The sequence below is a fragment of the Lethenteron reissneri genome, chromosome 23 (assembly GCF_015708825.2).
Source record: "Lethenteron reissneri isolate LAM-NWPU_2019-01 chromosome 23, ASM1570882v1, whole genome shotgun sequence".
NCBI classification, from domain to species: Eukaryota; Metazoa; Chordata; class Hyperoartia; order Petromyzontiformes; family Petromyzontidae; genus Lethenteron; species Lethenteron reissneri.
In genome coordinates, this window is record NC_083801.1 from 7,379,014 (window position 1) to 7,398,952 (window position 19,939).

General features: G+C 43.2%; 1 protein-coding gene across 6 annotated transcripts in view; it reads right to left on the reverse strand.

Annotated features, from left to right (window-relative positions):
• Positions 1 to 7,892: 7,892 nt before the first annotated feature.
• Positions 7,893 to 19,939, reverse strand: part of LOC133345902 (dual specificity calcium/calmodulin-dependent 3',5'-cyclic nucleotide phosphodiesterase 1A-like) — a 216,431-nt gene continuing 204,384 nt past the window's right edge. For all 6 annotated transcript variants that reach the window (XM_061557008.1, XM_061557009.1, XM_061557012.1 and 3 more), the window contains 3 exons: positions 18,614 to 18,835; positions 12,220 to 12,315; positions 7,893 to 9,200 (listed from right to left, as the gene is read on the reverse strand). In XM_061557008.1, the coding sequence (XP_061412992.1) occupies positions 12,221 to 12,315; positions 18,614 to 18,835 (317 nt within the window). In that variant the 3' untranslated portion in view covers positions 7,893 to 9,200; position 12,220. The remainder of the gene's footprint in view (positions 9,201 to 12,219; positions 12,316 to 18,613; positions 18,836 to 19,939) is intronic.

The following is a 19,939-nucleotide window of genomic DNA, read 5'->3' on the forward strand; positions in this document are numbered from 1 at the left end:
CTTGAATTCCTCGGTTAGACTGGTGAGGGGCAGCTTGAGGACACCATCTCCATAGAGGCCTATGGTGGTAAGGCATCGTGGAACTCCGAGCCACTTCTTTAAGTAGCTCGTGGCTCCTCTTTCCATCTTCTCCACTGTTGAGATTGGAACCTCATACACTGCTAGGGGCCACAACACCCGGGGTAGGAGACCAAACTGCAGACACCAGGCCTTTAACTTTCCAGGTAGCTGGGTGTTGTTGATGGACTGTAGGCTACTACTGATGTCTTTGCGCAGCTGTTGCACCTGGTCTTTGTCCTTCAGGCTTGCATCATACCACCTTCCAAGGCTTTTTACCGGCTGCTCAGACACTGTTGGGATTTGGTCATCTCCGATGAAGAATTTCAGGTCACAGAGTACTCCCTTCACAATCGAAATGCTGCGTGACTTGGATGGTTTAATCTTCATACGGGCCCAGCTGATGTTCTCCTCGAGTTTTCTGAGCAGTCTCCTGGTGCATGGGACAGTGGTGGTCAATGTTGTAATGTCGTCCATGTAGGCTCTGAGTGGAGGGAGGCGAAAACCAGAGTCGACTCGCTGTCCACCAGCAACCCATTTTGAGGATCTGATGATAACCTCCATTGCCATTATGAATGCCAATGGAGAAATGGTACATCCCGCCATTATACCTACATTCAGGCATTGCCATGAGGTGGTGAACTCTGAGGTGGTGAAGCAGAACTGCAGATCCTGAAAGTACGACTTCACCAGGGTTGTGATGGTGTCCGGTATGTGGAAAAATCTGAAGGCAGACCACAGGAGTTCATGGGGCACAGAGCCAAATGCATTGGCGAGGTCGAGGAAGACTACATGGAGGTCCCTTTTCTCCACCTTGGCCATTTGGATCTGGTGCCAGATCATGCTGGAATGTTCCAAGCAGCCAGAGAACCCTGATATTCCTGCCTTCTGTACAGATGTATCGACGTACGCATTCCTTTGCAGGTACTCGGCCATCCTCTGGGCAATGATCCTAAAGAAGATTTTACCCTCGACATTCAGTAAGGAGATTGGGCGGAATTGGCTGATGTTCACTGCATCCTTCTCCTTAGGGATCAGGACCCCGCCTGCCCTACGCCACACTTTGGGTATTATCTTCTTTTGCCAAGCTGTTCTCATAAGCCTCCAGAGGAACCTCAGAACGTCTGGTGCGTTCTTATACACTTTGTACGGGACTCCATTTGGCCCCGGGGCTGATGCTGTTCTTGCCCTTCGAACTGTGTTTTCCACCTCTTTCCATGTCGGAGGGCTGGTCTCAATATGATGTTCCGGGGGTTCAATGGGTGGGATATCTGATGGGATGGCCAGATGTTCATGTCGCTTTGAGTCAAAGTTTGTTGTTCTCAGGTGCTCTTCTAGGTCTTTCTTTGTTGTTTTTAGAACTCCACTTTTTTCCTTCGTGAAGAGACTTTTAAGGAACTTGAAGGGATCTTTATAGAATCGAGTTCTAGTTTGTTCTTTCTTCCTTCTGCGCTTCCGTAGGTTCTCTGCTCTACGGAGGGATGCCAACCGGGTTTTGATGTCAGCCTGAAGTGCCTCTATGCCCTCCTTTTCCACTTCCGAGGCTTTCTTCCACTGTTTCTTAAGCTGTCTCCTTTCTTGAACGAGGCGCTTGATTTCTTGTTGCCTCCTGGACACTGGTGGGGTTGGGACCTTTCTCCCGCCTTTTGCCTCTTGCACTCCAAAGCTTTCTGCCCCATACTCATAGATGATGTCCCCCATCCTCTCCAACTTCTTCTCCACTGTGCCTCGAAGTTTCTCGAGGGTCAAGGTAAGGTCAGTATTCACTGTTTCCCACAACTTCTTGTCACTGGCTTTAGGCCACTTCACATACGGTCTGTGCCCTGGTAGTCTCCTCTCGATTGCAGGTCTCGGAGGCTGGGTGAGTTCCACTCCTGTTGTTGGTTCCACCTCAGTTGTTACTTCGGTGCTTGAGTTTACGTCCTCCATGACAGTGGTACTGATGCACTGCAAACTATGGTTTGCGTCCAGTTGCTGTGCTTCATTCGACTGATTTGATCGCTTTCGCAGAAAGTAATCAATGCGAGGCCTCTGTCTCTCTTTACCCAAACACCCCTTCTTCCCCTGGTGGATCCTCAACCCATGGTGTGATGTAACTTTCCTCCAACCACAGACACATACCTGCATCTGTTTGTGGCCTGCTGTTGCAGCGGAACTTGTGACAGTTGCTGTGGTGTTCTCTTGTGCTGTGCTCTCATTACTCGTAGTCGTTTCCGGTCCAGTCGTTACCATGTTGTCAGTCGATGAGTCATCTTCCGCCCCCGCTCTCGCAGACTCTAGGGGTATTCTCGTATGTTGACTTTCTGTAGCTAAATCGGGTGTTTCCAACATACTGCGAAGCATGGGAAACTACAGAAATGGGAAGCTAACCCATGACTGTCCCAGTGGGGTCTATTCCCTCCTGTCAGCCGTCTCTCCGTGCCGCCACAAGGACTTTCCCCTGTTGTCAGCTGATCTTTCTCAGCAGTCACTGGACAAGTCCAGATATTCAGATTCCAAAGAACACAGGATGAGATGTTACTATCCTTTGTGCAAGCACTTCCAAGAGTTCATGAACAGTGAGCCTGGTGAAATTTGGGGAGCGCATCGTCAGTAGTGACCCTTTGGTTCCTAGGGTGTTTCGGCCTTTCATACTATACACCCTCTCCAAAGGCGGCCAGCGACAGGGTGATCAATCCTACGCTTGCGTCCCATTCCCACTTAGTCATAGGAGTTGCCTTGTTGTTGATAGCCAACATCCCATGGGACTATGCATGGCAGGGGCGTCCTCCTCCCTGAGTCAAGCATTGTGGACTGCATACCTCCTGGCCCACTCACTTTGGGGCCCAGCTGGGGTCTTTCCTCTTCATCCAGAGCCACTGACTGCTGCCTTCTGCCGCCTCCGATACAGCTCTGATTGCCGAACGCTGGCTCTGGCCCTTAATTCCCAGGTCTCTAAGCAGTCTGGTTGTAGATGTTGCCACAAAACCTCTGCAGCCCACCTCCACTGGTCGGACTTCTGTGTTCCAGCCATGATGCCGTGCTTCGGCAGCTAGATCGGCATAGCGCAGATGTTTTCGCTCATAAGCCTCATCTACTGAGTCCTCCCAGGGTACTGTGAGCTCAATGATGAAGACCTTCTTGAGCGAACTGGACCAGAGCACCATGTCAGGTCTTAGGGTGGTGGTTGCGATCTCCGGAGGAAACACAAGTTGCCGGCCAATGTCAGCTAGCATTTTCCAGTCGCGGGCCAAGCGCAGCTGGTCTCGCTCTATTGGTGTAGAGCCGCTCTTCGGTGGTTTAGCCCCTTCGCGGACAAAGGTCGTCCGTAAGGGGTGTGATGCTGCTGGGGGTGGTAGGGAGTTGGTGGCAGCTCGCTTGTCCTCCAGGGCGGACGCAAGGTTTTTAAGGACTTGGTTGTGACGCCAAGTGTAGCGTCCTTGGGTGAGGCTTGTTTTACACCCTGTGAGAATGTGCCTGAGGTTGGCTGGCATGGAACAGAGGGCACAGTCCGGATCTTCACCATACCATTGGTGAAGATTAACTGGTGTTGGAAGGATGTCATATGTTGCTCTGATGGAAAAGCTCAACCGCCTCGCTTCCATGGCCCACAGATCCTTCCAGCTGATCTTCCTCTTCTCCACACTGTCCCATCGAGTCCACTGTCCTTGTTTGGCAAGAGAGACTGCCTTGGCCCACCTTGCAGCCTCCTCCTGATGGCGTACTTCCTGCACTACCATCTTCCGCCGCTCTGGTGCAGTGGCCTTACTCCAAGCAGCACGGCTAGTTAGCCCAAGGCCTCCTCTCCCTTGCTGAACATGACCCACAATGTCAGCATGTCTGAGGGCTGCTGTTGCCTCCTGGACTGCTTTTCCTGGCCTCCATTTGCGCCCAGTTGCCAAGGTCGGCGCGTTGTTGCTCACCACTGGGTCTCGAGATTCATTCAGTGTCATCTGGAGCCTGGTTTTTGCACACTTGAATTCCTCGGTTAGACTGGTGAGGGGCAGCTTGAGGACACCATCTCCATAGAGGCCTATGGTGGTAAGGCATCGTGGAACTCCGAGCCACTTCTTTAAGTAGCTCGTGGCTCCTCTGTGTGTACAGTATAAACATACATTGACTTTAGAAGAGTGTTTACATGGTTCCGTCAGCAGAATATATTGGATTATTTGGGGATGGTAAAACAAATTATACAATCCTGCATACACTTAAAATCAACCACCCTGGTCACACCACCAAACCACATCCCGTTTGCTTCTACACCTCATCTAATCAACATCTCAAAGGAGCAGACCTTTTGATGCATTATGTAATATCACTGACCTTCAGCGTACTTTTGTTGGTTTTTGATTAAACATTAATGCATTCCTTATTAAAACGCGATCATATTTTAGCGGCACAGATTTCGACCGTTATTAAACTTAAAAAGGACGATTTGGTTACCAGCTGCATAACTCAAAACAATCATTGTAAGAAATCATAGCGGTTTGTGGCTTCACCCACATTAACATTTTCTCTGCTCATTCTACTTTCTCACTAAGTGCAATGTTTTGTGTTTTTTTTTTATCTGTCAACTTATTAATCGTATTTGCTGGCTATGGTTGACGTGATCCATTCTTGTACTAGCCATAGGTTCAGCAAAAATGTAGGATCCTTATTTTTTTTATCATCCTTAAATTGGGTTTACAAAGCTATGCTTTTTAGCCGTATACTCATGTACAGTAAATGTTTGTGTGAATACATTGAATATATATAAGACTTTCCATATATACCTTTTTAATATTACCGTATGTATACAACTTTCAAAATGTATTGCCAAGAACCCATTCATGCAGCTGCTTTTTAAATTAGTTCATTGAATCAATGAAGAGCAATTATAGAGAGGCTATTGTTAATACTTTACAACCATTTGCAAAAAGAATTGCTCACTAAATCCCATCCTGGTCCAATTCTTGTATGATTTCTGTATCAATTAATTCTACTCCATCTCGAAATTCAAACAATTTTTTCCTCCATCTATAAATGCCAGTTAATACTTTTACAATTACATTTTTGGAAAACGCTATGATCCTCTCTTTAGTCTCATGCAGTGATAATTCTAGACCCTCTATCTGTTTTTTTTATATCTCATGGGCTAAAGTGGAGAATAGTCCTTTATTATTCTATAAAGTATTTGACAGGAGTTTTGAAAAACCTCTACACTGTTGAGAGTGGTTATGGTCTTAAATGTCATTGATAATTGCTTTTTCAGTTTATAGTTTCATCTTGAAGTGAATACAATTATTCCAAAGCTCAGTTGGCCAGATTGCCTAAGAACACCAGCACATAAAATATTCATAATAAAACAAATTTGGTTCCTGTAATAAAAGTAACGATGAATAAGTATATGTTAAAAATTGTGGAATGTTTTTTGTTACTCACATGATAACACGACGTCTACATGCACCTTCGAGCTATCAAATCATGGTGTGTTGTAATGTGCAAAATGCACGTTAATAATGGCCAGAAACTGCACAGGTAAACTAGAAATAAATAATAAACGAACGCTTCAATAGTTAGGTTTTAGTAATTTGTACATGTAGCAAGACCAACGTTAAAATCCGTAATTCTCAAGGAATTTCACAATATATCACTGGAGAAACATTTCATAATCATTCATCATCGTAGCAAATTATGTCTGCATTACATCAACGAAGTGGTTTATTAAAAAAAAAGCCTTTAATTGAATATAGTTGTATTTTTGTTCAACCATGCCTTACGGGCACTATTCAATGCTTTAAATTATATTTGATCAAACTTATGAAATGATCTTTGCGTGGTATAAACATGTTTTTGGTGCATTGTGTAAGGCAACAAGCCTTACCCTTTGCTTCCAGTATGTCATGGCTGATCACTGTGATGTAAACTGAACTTTTAAAACGGATGACTATTTTAGAAATCCAGCCAGATGACTGTATTAGATGGGTGGCTTGCAATCAGAAAGTTACAAGTTCATTCCTTCGGGGTCAATAAAATGACTACCATTTTGCAGGCAAGTCAAACAATTTTGGTTGTCCTATGGATAACCTTGCCCCCACCATAGGAATATGGAATTTCCACCACTGGTTCAGGGCTGCGAACAGAAGAAGAGCACGGCCTCAATGTACAGTAGCCATTGACTCTACAATCCAAATCAAGTACGGTATTGTAATTAATCTTGATTTGAAGCTTTCGTGACTGCAGGAATCCATACTCTTTGGTTCCTTCGGTAAAGTCACGTAGGTAGAAAAACAAAATAAAAAATAATATATCACGACGTTTCGATCGCAATACAAGCGGTCGTCCTCAGGCGGAAAAAAAACAAGTATTCTAATTCAAATGAAGTGTGTGGCGGCAATGGTCTTTTGGCCGGCGAGAACTCCCAAAGAACCATTTTGTATTGTGGACAGTTCATTTCCGCCAACTCACAGCAATTGCAAAAGTGGCTTGCGGTTCCGAGTCAATTCACAATGCCATCTAAATTGCACTACAGTACTATAATAATAATACAAGGTACAGGTGCAGCCCCTGGAATTTCTCGCTCAATGCCACTGCTGGTGAAAGAGCCTCTACTCGATGGAGCTCTGAAGAGCCCCTGTAGAGGGCATCCGGCCAAGTCTTCCATGCTAGCCACGCATTTTGGAAGAGTTGAGAGTACCCACCACACAACAGATGTCGATCCACAATGGCATACGCATTTATACTGCAGACTGCACAGAGGCTGTGGGTGTGGGGGAGACTCAAGAAACTTGGCCATTGTTTCAACTGCTGCGCTGGGAAAACGAATTGAACCACTGGATGGTGAAATGATATTGCAAGTCAATTGCACTGTCAGTTACATCACGGCAGCACCCCCCCTGCAATCATCATCACAATTATAATAGGTTATTATAATAAGTTATCCATAGATAACTACTGCGTCGGTTTCTTGACTCCCTTTCACAGAGTTAATTAATTTTAGCAGTGCTGACCTAATTAAATAAAGAACAATGAATTAAACCTATTACTGTATTTGAAAAACCCCTAGTCAGGCACCACATACTCCTGGCGACCACCCATCCTCTATAACTCTGGAACGCATGGAATTGTAGATACGATGTTGTTAACATTCCTCCAGATAATTGTTGTGCGCATTGTGAAATAACATTTACCTTTTTCGAATTGCCGGGACACACACACACACACCTGTTCCCTTGTGACGTGGGGGGGGGGGGGTGTCACTGTGGAGTGTCATTGAGGTGCTTCGTAGGCTGTGCATGAACGCTTCACGATGTAGTTTGCAAGGAGAGCGGTTGCCACTAAGTGTCCCCATACGGAGGTGCAAGGGCATCCAATCCTTGGTCGATTGGAGACTACTGAGGTCCAAGCAGCATGAAGTGTGGTGTTCAATTTTCATTAGGTGGACAGCGGCATGCGCGCAGTGCTGTCGAAGTTAAACGAAAAAACAAGCCGCCTCCACCAGTCTCGCTCTCGATTTAAAGCTTTCGTGACTGCAGGGATTCATCTTCTTGGTTCTTTCGGTAAAGTCACGTAGAAGGGAAGTAATAAAATAATAAAAATAAAACATAATAAAATAAAATAATTCTCACGACGTTTCGGCTACAACGCAAGACGGCTGCTTGCGTTGTAGCCGAAACGTCGTGAGAATTATTTTATTTAATTATGTTTTATTTTTATTATTTTATTACTTCCCTTCTACGTGACTTTACCGAAAGAACCAAGAAGACAGTCTCGCTCTCTTCCCCCCCCCCCCCCTGCACTGCCACGCGATGTTCCGGGACAGAAGCCTCCGACTGGATGGTTGGAATAACATGAACAGGCAGATGTAAACTGCAACAAAAACAAAACGGTTGTTTTTTTTATTTACATGGAAGATAAATTGCTGGCTGATACAGAAGCACGTGTCATAATTTAAAAAAAGGAATAAATAAAAGACTTGAAAGGCGGAGATGACAGACAAGTAAATACAAGATACAAACACAGTAAATATTTGTCGGTTTATATAATGCTGGCCAATGTGTATTAAACAAACTTGTAAGCTTTGTTAGCTACTGCAAACCTTGTGTATATTACACAATTCTGCTGGTAATTTAAGTTATATAATCAGCTTTATACACATATACAGTCTAAGAGGACACGTCCCCATTACCATGGTGCACGAAGACAAAAGCGAGTACATACCTTTCAAAGACTTGAGCAACAATTTAAACAGCACACTTTTAAAGCTTGTAATTTCTTGTACACGTAAGTTTGGACACTTTCCAAAGACCAAACACAGCACAAAGTAATTGGTTCTTACGTCTGTTGCATCCATTGGCTTGCAGTTGAAATTGTTGGCCATTCGCTACGATGTTACATGAATGCATCAGCTCCGAATGATTCATATCAAGGAACGTGGCATTGACTCCTGGGTACTGGGAAATTTCACACAGGGATTATGGTTGAAGTTTTTTTTTTCTTTCTGACATTGGCAGTAAAACATATGAATGCTTTACTTTGTGCTGCAATGGAGGTCTGGATTATAATTCACATGACACTGGATAAGAGAGAACATATGTCAGTAACTGCACTGGTGTCACACAACATCACCAGCATCTCAAATTCGTGATCCTAAAAGCATTCCAGTAGGCGATGGCGAGAGACGAAGACGAGATAACGGGACGAGAAGCAGGAAACGAAGACAGCACACAGCATTCCGCCCTGTGTCCTTTTGCTGCACAGTTAGTGCAACTGCCGGACCACTTTACCTGAGAGCATCCAGGTACTCTGTACTTTGGACACGAGTACTGTGACTCAAACTCGTGGAACACACTGCTGGGATATGTGTCGTGTGTTTTTCTTAGTATTATATTGCATTCATATCCTTGACAACCAAAAGCCGAACAGTACAGTAGCTTAAAACAATCTGTTATCCTTTGTTAATGAGCTAGTACAATTCAAAAAAATAAATAGAATCTGAATAAAGATTTGTCTATTCAACGTTTACAATTTTAAAGCATTATTCGGCATTGTTTTTCAAATTTAAATAATTTTCCTTTTTTGTGGCACTGAGATTGGTTGTGAAAACCAACTTCATAACCCCAAGCATACTGCATAGCAAAAGCAGCTGATGAGACTTAGTATTCTTGTGCTTGGTGGGACTGCATCTGTAAGACATAAAAATGACATAAAATGTAACCTCGAAGGTGACTTTAAAAATACGACTTAATAAAATCTATAAAATACATTTTAGGGACTTATGCACATCCTTAGGGGATGTAAATACACCATTAGCATTGGAATTATCCACTTGTTTGCAATTATCCACAGTAAACTCTGCCTTGTAAATCATAAACTGTGGGCCCAATTCATTACCAATGGATTTCAAAATTTCTGATAACTACATCGGCAGAACTATCTGGAAAAGCCATTCCACAAACTTCACATGAACAATGTTGTCATCAATTAACCATCACCAAACCCGGCAGCTATTCATCAGCTTTGGGTGGGGCAAGGACATTGTGGTCTGGCATCATCATGTCACGACTTAAGATACACCCATGGATGGAGCTGACCAGGCATGCTCCGGTCCATTTAATACACATGTACACGTATGTAAATACATGTTACAGTGACCACACCATCTACAGAGCCACTGTTTGAGTTTGCGAGGCTATGGCCAGCTTTGCAAAAGCATACAGGCGATATCGGAGATGATCAGTAGGATGAGGTGTATTGTATTTTCATTCAATGTCTACTGAGGCTCAGAAATTATTTTATAAAAGTCACGATGCATGGTCATGTAAAATGTAGAGCTTCTGTCACAATAGCTGTCCTTTCGATTTAACTGAGGAATGATGCCATAAATGCTTCATGAACTGGGTGTTGTGTCTTTCCATGTGTTTAATTCTTTGCTGGTTATTTATACTGTAAATTGAATAACAAGCGTTCTCTTGTTTGACATGGTTTTGCAAACTACTTAGAAACCAATAGTTTCCTGTTCCTGATGTGGATTGTATTGTGCACCAGACTCGATTTTTGAAACGAGGCCTTGATTATTAAGGTTGTTTTGACAACTTGGACCATTTAAGACTCGAACTCCTGCATACTTCGATCAGCACGCGAACACAATTACCTCGAATGTGTTCTGTGTTCTGCCCGATGTATCCATTTGCCTCAATTGGCCTCATCTGCCATGGATGAGGAACAAAACATGGTGCATACATAACTGTCTTTCTCCCAGCCAGACCCATACCTTACTATTAGTTTAGAATGAGTATGATAATGATTGAACATATTGTTTCTTAAAGCTTTTATGGGTATGAAAACTTGTTAAACTCTTTCTCGGAATACTTTTTTAAGTTGTGTTTTTTTTGTTTCAGAAATTTGTTATGTTTTTTTTTTTAATATTTGATTATATTCATAACCATGTTGATAAGTAATATATTCTTGTTTATTACCAGCTGCCCTTTTAGATGCATAACTTGTTATTATGCATGTCCATGGAAAGGCGACTTAATATTTTATTATAATTTCGTTCATGATAAGAACAGCTGGTTGTGCAACAATATGCTGTGTATAGCCATATACGTCGCATAAAGCGTAAACACATTTCTACAAGTAAATACACCGCGTTTTGAGTCCCAAAGAAAAGACACATTGCATTCCTATTGAGTCATTGGAGATTGTACATTTATGAACTGTAGCTGTGCAATGTTGGAGGTCTCAAGAATTTTGATTAATGGTCCTGTTTGAAGTCCCTCACTTAAATCCCATCCACACGGCCACGCAACTTCAAGCAAGCCTCCTGGGTGAAAAATACCAGGCTTGACAGAGCTTTCAATTCACCATACATGGAGTCCAGCTTCGGTTATGGGCCTCGCAAGAAACTATAAAAAAAAATATGGGATGTACTTGCAAGTGGTTTAAATTGTAAGCTAAATGTAAATTCGTGACTTCTTGATTTTTATTTGTGATAAAAAAGAGCGTAACTCCCTTTTCAGATGACATGAATTAACAAATTGTATATCAAAGTAAAAGAAGATGTATGCTGAAACAGTTCAAGCGAATTTTGCATGCATACAGATAATTAAACGGTGTTTAATCAAATTCAATCATGTAAGAAAAACAAGTTGTTTTCAATTATGCAAAATAAAAAAGAGGGAAATGCTGCATATGTGAGTAATCTTCCACTTTGATAATCAGATAATCGACAGCGAGATGGGACAATTAGTACTTCTTGCCAAATATTAATTGGCACAAGGAGTGAATGTGCACCAATTAAATAAAACTTAACTGAATTGACAATTACTAGTAAATAATTACGGTTTTAGATTAAACAAAAATAACAACACACGTAAAAACTCATAACTCAAAAATGAAATGTAGTCAAAATGTAAATGGTACAGAATATAAATGATTGGAATGAGCAGTTTTGTGACATGTGGTGCAAGCTGCTTTGAATTAAGTCTTCTGCTATATCTGAACTCTTGCAAGGCAGCTCTTTCATTTCCACAGAACTCAGCGAGTTGTTACATTGGTAAAATGTAAGTGAGGAAAAAGTAAAATTGAAAGTTGTGCGCTGCAAGAAATGTGTGCAGCTGATAAACAAAATAAAAACCTGTCAAAAAATGTCCTGAATTGGATTTTAAAGAAACGTTTTAGAACATGACGGAAATATGTTCAACAGTAATCTACTCAAACTAAATTCTAATTCAAATAACATATTAGATCTGAAGTTTTCGTGACTGCAATTAAGCAGGTAAAATCTTAATTACTTTATAGTTTGCTTTCATATCCGCATCTCCAATTTCTTCAGCTCATTGCCCAGCTCCGGCATTGTTTCGAACTAGCAGCGTAATCTGCTCAGTCGGACTATCGCCACTCCTCCCACCCTCTCCATCTCTCCTCCCTGGCTCCTCCCCCCCTCTTACCTTATATAATCTCTTGTCACAAACAGCTCTCTTGCCCACTACAGCAAGTTTGTTTCCTGCTGTGGCGTTCCCACCCGATGACGGACGCTTGTGTTGCTTCCGAAACGTCGTGATTTAATTTATTTTATTTTATATCTACGTGACTTTTACCGAAAGAACCAAAGAGTATTTAAATAACATTGCTTTTTGGTGTACCCTGAAAGAAAAAAACAAGTCCCATGAGTAGAATAAGTGCGGAATTTCCCTTGGTTACCTTACGGCTGCTGCTGCTGCTCGTGAGGAATCGTACTCTTCTTGTCTTCACCTCCTGCTTCACCATCTTGGGCGGTGGAGGATTGGCGCTTGTTGCCTGGACAGACATTACATGTTGCCAAATTAATTCTTCAGTTGAAAAGTATGTATAGACGTATAAAGGGGCACCTTAAACCGGTTTTTTTTTCACGATAAACTTAAGTGTGCCAACGTAAATTTGGGCCAGGCATGACGGCGCATGACCGTAACTTTGGAAGCAAGGGAATGGTGGATCAAGAATATTTGTGGAACGTAAAAATAGCTCGGCTGCAAGGTGGCCAGGAGACGGCAGTATGGCAGTCCTCATCGTACGAACGGATTCCGTTCCTGAGACCCGTTCGTAAGTCGGGACACAATAAAATGTACTTAATTTAAATGCACATACGGTCAGTGCTATAAAATATGTTACGAATCAACAAAAAAGAAAAGCATTGTTAAACTCATGAATGTTGTACATTTGCACGTGATACTGTAATAAATATCTTATAGTAAATAAAACAAAACATAAAATAACAGAAATAGAAACATCTGTTTTATTTTCACTTTCCTTGACTCCTGATGTTGGCTTACTTGTCGGAAGGGGTGCAATGAGTCCCCACAATGGCACACACAAGGGGGGCATGTGCACACACACAAGTGACACAACAACGACGACAACGATCCCCCGTGTAGCCTTCACAGACTGTTGGGGCAAATGCTGCTAGTGAGTAACGTCAATGAAGGCCGGCATGGCACACGAGGGAGTTGGGTGGCCATTTCCACGCCCGACCGCCTTTGTCTCTCCAGTGGCGTTGCTTACACACCGCACCAGGTACTAATTTGCAGCTGAGTCGACCTAGGGGAGGCCGATGATTCATTCAGATAATCGTCGAGCTTACAGAAATGCTCAGCAAATCTGCGAACCTGTTCCTGGAGGTCGGAGATTGGATCACCGTTCTTTCCCCTAATAATGGTAATAGGTGTGGTGCTGCAGGTTACTTTTTTAACGGAATTAACGAGCGATTTGTGATTGCGGGCCATTGAGGCAGACTCAAATCTCCTCAGCAACCCACAACCACCACCCATCCTTGCAGCGTCTCACGGCTCTCCGAACCTCTGAGCGAAGGCTGCGGTGCAAGCCTTCTCATTCTCCGACGTGGGATGCTGTAGCCAATGAGAGTGGGCCTGTCGCTGTTTCTCAGCCAACCTGAACACCTCCTCTGTCAGCCAGGGTCTCTGGGGAGGTTTGGACCGTGTACCCAAAGCAGCCATTGCAGCTGCATGAGTCACAGTCCTAAACATCGCCCATTTCCCCTCGACATCAGGAGGAGTCGAGGACGATGCCAACCCAAGCCGCAAGCGATGATGAAATTCTCGCTTGCAACTTTCATCAGCTAGCTGAGACCATGCCACTATGGGTTTGAATGGGGCCCTGGGTGTACACCCACCACCGTAGTGGAAGAATAGCATGCGCATCTTACAGATGACAAGTCGATGGTCAGTAGGCAAATCACCTGTGACAGGAGGTCATACAAGGCATCTGACTCATCGGCCTGGCCTGCATCCCTCCACGGATGTTCATCTTCGATGGGGGCATAAGTAACCACAACCACCACTCCTTGCCTCTGGTTGATGGGAAGGCGAGCCCAAAGTAGCCAAGGGCTTACAGCTTCCCACAACTCACCGCCACGCTCCCATGCCCCCTTCATTAATTTGTTCAGAAGAAGAGCCACTCCCTGTTGTTTGGCAGTCTCCTGCCCCGAGTAGAGGACTGTCCACCCCTCATGGTGGCAGGAGCCAGAGCCGGTCCAATGGACCTCCTAAATACCACACAGATCCAGGCAGTACCGGTCCAGCTCCCGACAGAGGAGTGGTAGCCTCTCCTCCGCAGTGAGCATTCGAACATTCCACGTGGCCACACGTAGTGGTTTTTTGTTGTTTCTAGAGGTAAGGATTCAGTCTCCTGGCTCCGCCAAATGGGGTTTGGCCAGGAGACGTCATAGACGCCTGTCCCCCCGGGGCCTCCGGCAAAAGCTTAATACAATTGTTAACTTGTAGTTTAGTGGTAATTAATTGAAGGTGGAGGGGTTACCAGCCCCTCGCACCCGTCCAGAGCCCCAATTTGGCCGCTGTGGTGGTTACAGACGCCATGAGGGGAATGGCCAATTTAAGTTGGCCCTCCCCCCATGGCACTGCCCACCACACGCACAGTCACTTTCACACACACAAAGATCTCCCTTATAGCCTCTAACAGACTGTTTGGAGCAAGTGCTGTTAGCGAGCACCTGTGAAGGCTGGCACGGCACACGAGGGGGTGGGTGGCAAACACCACGCCCGGCCGTCTTTGTTTCCCCAGTGGCGGTGTTTACACACCACACCAGGTACTCATTTGAGGCCGAGTCACTTTGACATATACATGTGCAGGAACGTGCACACACACAAACACTCTCAGCGCGAGGCTGACTCATTACATCTCGCGGAGGATCGCTCTGTTGAACAAAATCGTTCCATGGTTTAGTTTGCAAGTGCGAGTTCGCGTTTTTAGTCGACATAAAAAATATAATCTCATGGAAGCTGTTCGCACGTCGGGTGTTCGTAAGTAGAGGACTGCCTCTACAACAAATGAGATCATGAAATTGCCGATGTGACCTTTGAGGCTTATCGCCTCATACATGTGCATTTTCTCCGGGCATTATGATTTACTCTTGCATACACAGAACTCCTTAATTGGATAGGATAAACCTTTCCGATGCAGGACGCTTCAGAAATAATATTGAGACTCAGTGAAGTGTCCTGGGTCAATACATAGAATTATTAAATTACAAGTTAAACAACAGCATTAACTTACAAAGAAACATATCTAGTTACATAAAATTTTAAGATCATGAATGTAAGATCTCAAGGATTATATTTGAATAAAAGCATACAATGGGTGCATTGGATGAAATCCACCTTACGGATGTGAATGATTATCACTGCACTTCTATGGATTCTCATCATGTTCATTTGGACCAGAGACAATGCATGCTCGTGTGACCTCATCCAACGCAGCCAACATTCACAAATACCCGAAGAGGCCTGTTTTGAAACCAAAGGCAACTTCTTCACAATTAAATGTTGATTGGAAGCTTTCGTGACTGCAGGGATTCATATTCTTGGTTCTTTCGGTAAAGTCACGTAAAAGGGAAACAATAAAATAAAAGAATAATAAAAACCCAAAAAAATCTCACGCCGTTTCAATTGCAACACAAGCAATCATCAGCAGGTGTGAAAACCACAGCAATAAAAATTTGAGAAAAGTTATTTAAGACCATCGGAGAAACTCTTATATTACTTTATATGCCAGACAGGATGTCATAAATCATGTTAAATTGGTGTTGGTGCCTTTACACGCCGCAGAGTGTGCATCGATACGCACGTCTCATGAAAATGGCAGCTTCTGTTTCAGCTGCACTTTCCATTTGGAAAAGTGTCTACATTAGATAGGTGGTGTTTTAATGCTTAAAAGCGATGCTGTTGGGAACCACTTTGACCGTTTTTATTCAATACCTTCGAGATTATGCAATTGGCGTTTGCCAAAAGTGCTGAAAGTCCATTTGCTCCTGATTAATGTTTGGTTTAAAAAAAAAAGGCATTTACGATAGCACTCTCTCTAAGCACAAGCTGGCCCAGAAGCCAGGCCCGATTTATAATTAAAACTGCTGGAAACATAAATAAGTGCAACGGAGTCATTACGTTAACTATCACTGCAGTGTTTGGTGTATAGTGCGCAAGTAGATACCTAACTACCTTAGCAGATGCATACTGACTGCACAATTAAATACCAGTGGCGGTACTAATAACGTGTGTTACTTTACAGCAGCATTTCTCACGCTGTGTGTGCCACAAACCCTGAGGAAATCCCTTTGTCATTAGAACGTCGTGTTGCATCTCAGACTAGTAATACATAAACAATGAGGTAAGGTGTCTGATTAATCACTGAAATAAAGTAAGATTTGGGTCTACTGTTGGTCATAATTATGCACGCTCAGAATTCTTAAGTCTCTCAAGACTGATGTTTGTAACCCGATACCACCATGTAAAATACTGCATAGATATTGATTACCTGTCAGCTTTATAGCATTTTATTACATTATATATCATCAACCATAATCAAACCACTCCTTATTATAATTATGGATATATTAATATTGATAGAGCATTATTGAGCAGTGTGTAGCTTCAATTAATATACGTATCGGTTTATATCGTCAGCATTATCAGCCGAATGACGGCCTGCCCAAATTATCCTTCATTATATTGCATCGGGAAACATTTTATCTAGCTCCTGCACATCAGCTGATTTCATAATTCCATCTCATCGGTGGATGCTCCTCTCAGGCATGCTCCCCCCTATGGCTGCTACCCTGCCATGCGTCTCAAGCATTGGCCCTCATCACTTCTGGTAAGGTGACTTACCAAGGTACTGTGGTGACATTGGTGCACAACAGAGGTCGCAGCCGGGTACCCGATACCCGTACCCTACCCGATACCCGGCTTCCCGTACCCGGCCGGGTACGGGTAGCCGTTTGCGACCCTGATGCGGCCGGGTACGGGTACGGGTAGGCCGTGAGTCACTGGTGAGTAACCGTTTGTCACTCATTTCGGGTAGGGTACGGGTATGGGTAGGGAACGGGTACCCGTACCCGGCCGGGTACGGGTACGGGTACCCATTTGCGACCCTGGTGCGGCTGGGTACGGGTACGGGTAAGGAATCAAAACCCGTTTGCGACCTCTGGTGCACAAGCACAAAAAAACAAAAACACATTCGTCAATACAAACTTTGTTACTTTTCTTAACAATCAATACGATGTCTCTAACTTACATTTTATCCCCGATCCATGAATTCCTATTCCTGTTTTCCCCCCCAAGCATGCATCTCTCCATGCTCTATGCACATGTCAGCTCTTTGTTCCATTTTCTCAGTCAATGTCCGTGTTACTTATCCGGGTGCCATGGCAGGCAGTATGCACGGATAAAAACGTTATTCTTTAGGCACATTTGTACGTTAGTTTTCGTTATCAAGTTCAGTTTTCCAAAATCACTGCACCCTGCTCTGCTTTTTATTTGAAGTTGGTTACTTTCAATTCCTGTCCCAGTGAAACATTATCCAATGTGTGTTCCACTTGTATGCAGTGGTGGCTGGGCTAAATGCTGTGGGGTGGGGGCAGTGACCCACCTAAAATTGCCTAAAACAATCTTTCGTAGTCATTGGGTCTTTCGGTAAAGTCACGTAGATAGAAAGATAATAAAAAATCACGACGTTTTGATCGCAACACAAGCAATCGTCTTCAGGTGAAAAAATACAGCAGGCAAACTGCTGAGGCAGGAGAAATATGATTGAATCTTTAGTATATATTTTAAAAAGTTAAATCTACTTTTTTATATTTTTTTCTAGAAAATGTACATTCATATAGAACAGTAAAGTTACAATGTATAAGCATATTAGTTGCTGCAGCGCCATATTATTAACATTCCTTCCCTTTATTAATTCTAACCTTACTCCCTCCCTTTGATACTGCTAATCCTGCATAATGCACGGGCATAATGACTTTAAACCCCTCGCCAAACCTCCTACGCATTTCACAAGTAGTACTAATCGCATATCTGCATTTCCCATAAATATGCTAAATTCCTCTTGATATGCAAGTTATTTTGTCAAGACGCTCTTCGCCCCTCCATCCCAGCATAAATAGTCGCTCCAAGCCTGGGGCTTGTCATTCAGACTCTGTCTTCTCGACAGACCTGTTCTCCACCTGAAGACGGCTGCTTGCGTTGTGGCCGAAACGTCGTGAGAATAATTTTATTATGTTTTATTTGTATTATTTTATTATTTTCCTTCTACGTGACTTTACCGAAAGAACCAAGAAGATAAAAAAATACAGTTTGAAAGTTTACAAAAAATATGTTTGGATGGATTTGATTTTGTGGGATCGATCCATTTGGGGCGATCTTGCACTCAGGGGCGGCATCTCATTGGCCGATCAAAACCCCCTCCCCTAGAGGGGCAGTCATGACCCAGCCAATTCAAACTATGAACATTTTTGCCCATTTATGATGATGCTTTATTTCTGCGATTTAATTTCCAGAAAAATATCCTCTAGTGTCAATGTCAATTACAATGGAAAAAGAGTGTGTCCTTGTCTGAGGCCACTAATTATATATGTTGTTACTTTCTTCACACATTATCAGCAAAGCTGTTCTATTTTTTTTTAAATGGTTTCAATAGTATACTGTATAACTCTGGATTTTAAGACCCGAACACTTATCTCTATGCCCATATATATGGAGGAAAAGTTTAAAAAAGTGTGGATAATCATTACAAAATGACATCTTACCAATTTGCACCTGTGCACTGCTGTCCATGTTGGAGATGTCCCCATCTTCCTGAATCCCATTTTCGGGACGAGTCTCTCCACCGTCCACTTTCGCATCAGCTCCTTTATCACTGTCCATTTCCTGCTGTTTCTCCTGCTCCTCCTTCTCCTCCTGGGCTTTCCTCTCAAGCTCCTCCTCTTGCTTTCTGACTTCTTCGTCTCTCCGAGCTTTCTCCTCAGCATCTATTCCAAACATAGGGCATACCAGGGCAGACATTTACGAATCACATTTCCCATACATTTTTAAACAGTAATTTGAATCACATACTTTAGCCACCCACCATTGAAACCTTCATCCATGCCTTTGTCACATCCCGACTTGACCATTTCAACTCTCTCCTCCATGGCCTCCCCAAATTCAATATATCCAAATGCCAAGTGATGAAAAATAATGCTGCGAGACTTCTCACCCAGACCCATAAATGAGACCACATCACCCTAAACTTACCTACACAGCTGCCTATTTCATTCCAGATCAATTTCACGATAGTACCCACCATCGTTAACATCCTCCATGGACTTGCCCCTACCTGCCTCCCACCTCGTCTCGTTCTCCTCCCCTCTATGCACCCTCTGCCTCAGCATCTAAGAATGTCACCTTCACTCTGTAGGAGGTCGCTTAATTTTCATTGCTGCACCCCTAGTCCGGAATTGCCTTCCCAAAGCCACCTGTGCTGCCACTCTCTGCACCTGTTCAAGTCCAGATTCGATCACCGACTAATTCTCTTCATACAATAAACATGCCTTACTGGTGCCTGTACAAGGCTTTTAAAGTGGTCGCATTTCGAGGCTGTATGCATCCACATTTGTTGTGATTGCATTTTGACGTACAGGTCTACTGCACTTATATGTGTACGTATAGAATAACATTTCGACTTGTTTAGCATATAAATAGAAGAGTATAATAAGATGCTGTATAATGTAAAATAGGGGAAAAACACAAAATCAAGTGTTATACGTTATTTTAACACGGAGGCTTTCGCGAACCAATATCACCCAATAGAGGCTGTGTCGGGTGGTGGTGGGTTTAACAACACATTTATATATTTACGCAATCTAACCCAAAAAAAACTCTATTATGGGTGTTATACGTTATATTTACAAAGTTTCATTCTGGTAGTGTTTAACATACAAGGGAAAGCAAACTGAATAAATACTGTTTGAAAAGCTAAAACAAATATACACTCTAACTGGTATTGGCCAAATATCCCAAAGCTGAACTTTGTTCTGCATATGATTCAATTGGGATTACACACATCAGCAACATTGCCTCTGACTGTGGAAACT